We start from the raw sequence: 537 nt of genomic DNA, 5'->3' as shown, positions 1-537 counted from the left end.
GGGGGCGCTTTTTTGACCTCAGACATTATGGCCTTTATGTATAACCTTGCCACTGTCATGTACGGGGGAATTTTGGGCCAAACAGATTAACAAACTGTTGAAAACAGGGATGAAGTCACATTTCAATAATCCGACATGTTTTTCATGTTGCGGAAAGATAAAATGTTTTCTTACTGCTGAGGTTCTTGCATTTCATCTCTTTCCCAATGGGAAGCAATATCTTGGATGATTGCCTGAACATCTTTACCCGGTTTCTATATAAATAAGAGATTTGAATTTAGTAAGTCACATTTTTTGGCGGTAAATTTGAACACGGTGCATACAGGTTTTACTCAAATCTTACCTTTAGTTGTAGCTCCTGGTATCTTTTGGACATTCGAATGAGAAGTTTCTGATTGTTTATCATGGCTGGAGTCAGTTGATAATACTGAACCATGGCTTTAGCTGCCTCCACATAGGCCATCTCCAGAAAGGCCTGATTGGGGAGAGCATAAAAACAAATCTCAAACTCAACTGTTGTGTAATTTTCTATATCAT

General features: G+C 38.5%; 1 protein-coding gene across 1 annotated transcript; it reads right to left on the bottom strand.

Annotated features, from left to right (window-relative positions):
* Positions 1 to 2: 2 nt before the first annotated feature.
* On the bottom strand, positions 3 to 481 carry LOC109508733 (RNA-binding protein 20-like). The gene is made up of 3 exons (XM_019858723.1): positions 344 to 481; positions 175 to 254; positions 3 to 94 (listed from the first exon to the last, which is right to left on the bottom strand). The coding sequence occupies exons 1-3, from the start codon at positions 461 to 463 to the stop codon at positions 19 to 21; spliced, it is 276 nt and encodes a 91-aa protein (XP_019714282.1). The 5' UTR covers positions 464 to 481; the 3' UTR covers positions 3 to 18.
* Positions 482 to 537: the final 56 nt, after the last annotated feature.

This window comes from Hippocampus comes, unplaced genomic scaffold (genome assembly GCF_001891065.2).
Source record: "Hippocampus comes isolate QL1 unplaced genomic scaffold, H_comes_QL1_v1.1 C16558376, whole genome shotgun sequence".
Lineage (NCBI taxonomy): Eukaryota > Metazoa > Chordata > Actinopteri > Syngnathiformes > Syngnathidae > Hippocampus > Hippocampus comes.
Note: the sequence above shows the minus strand (reverse complement) of the source record. Positions and strands in the feature narration are given on the sequence as shown.

Bases quoted from the DNA above. Each gene is read 5' to 3' on its own strand.
- LOC109508733 (XM_019858723.1), bottom strand. From the start codon at position 463: ATGGCCTATGTGGAGGCAGCTAAAGCCATGGTTCAGTATTATCAACTG. The intron at 255-343 runs GTAAGATTTGAG...TTATTTATATAG, and splicing joins ACCAGGAGCTACAACTAAAG to AAACCGGGTAAAGATGTTCA. The intron at 95-174 runs GTAAGAAAACAT...TGTTTTCAACAG, and splicing joins GAAATGCAAGAACCTCAGCA to TTTGTTAATCTGTTTGGCCC.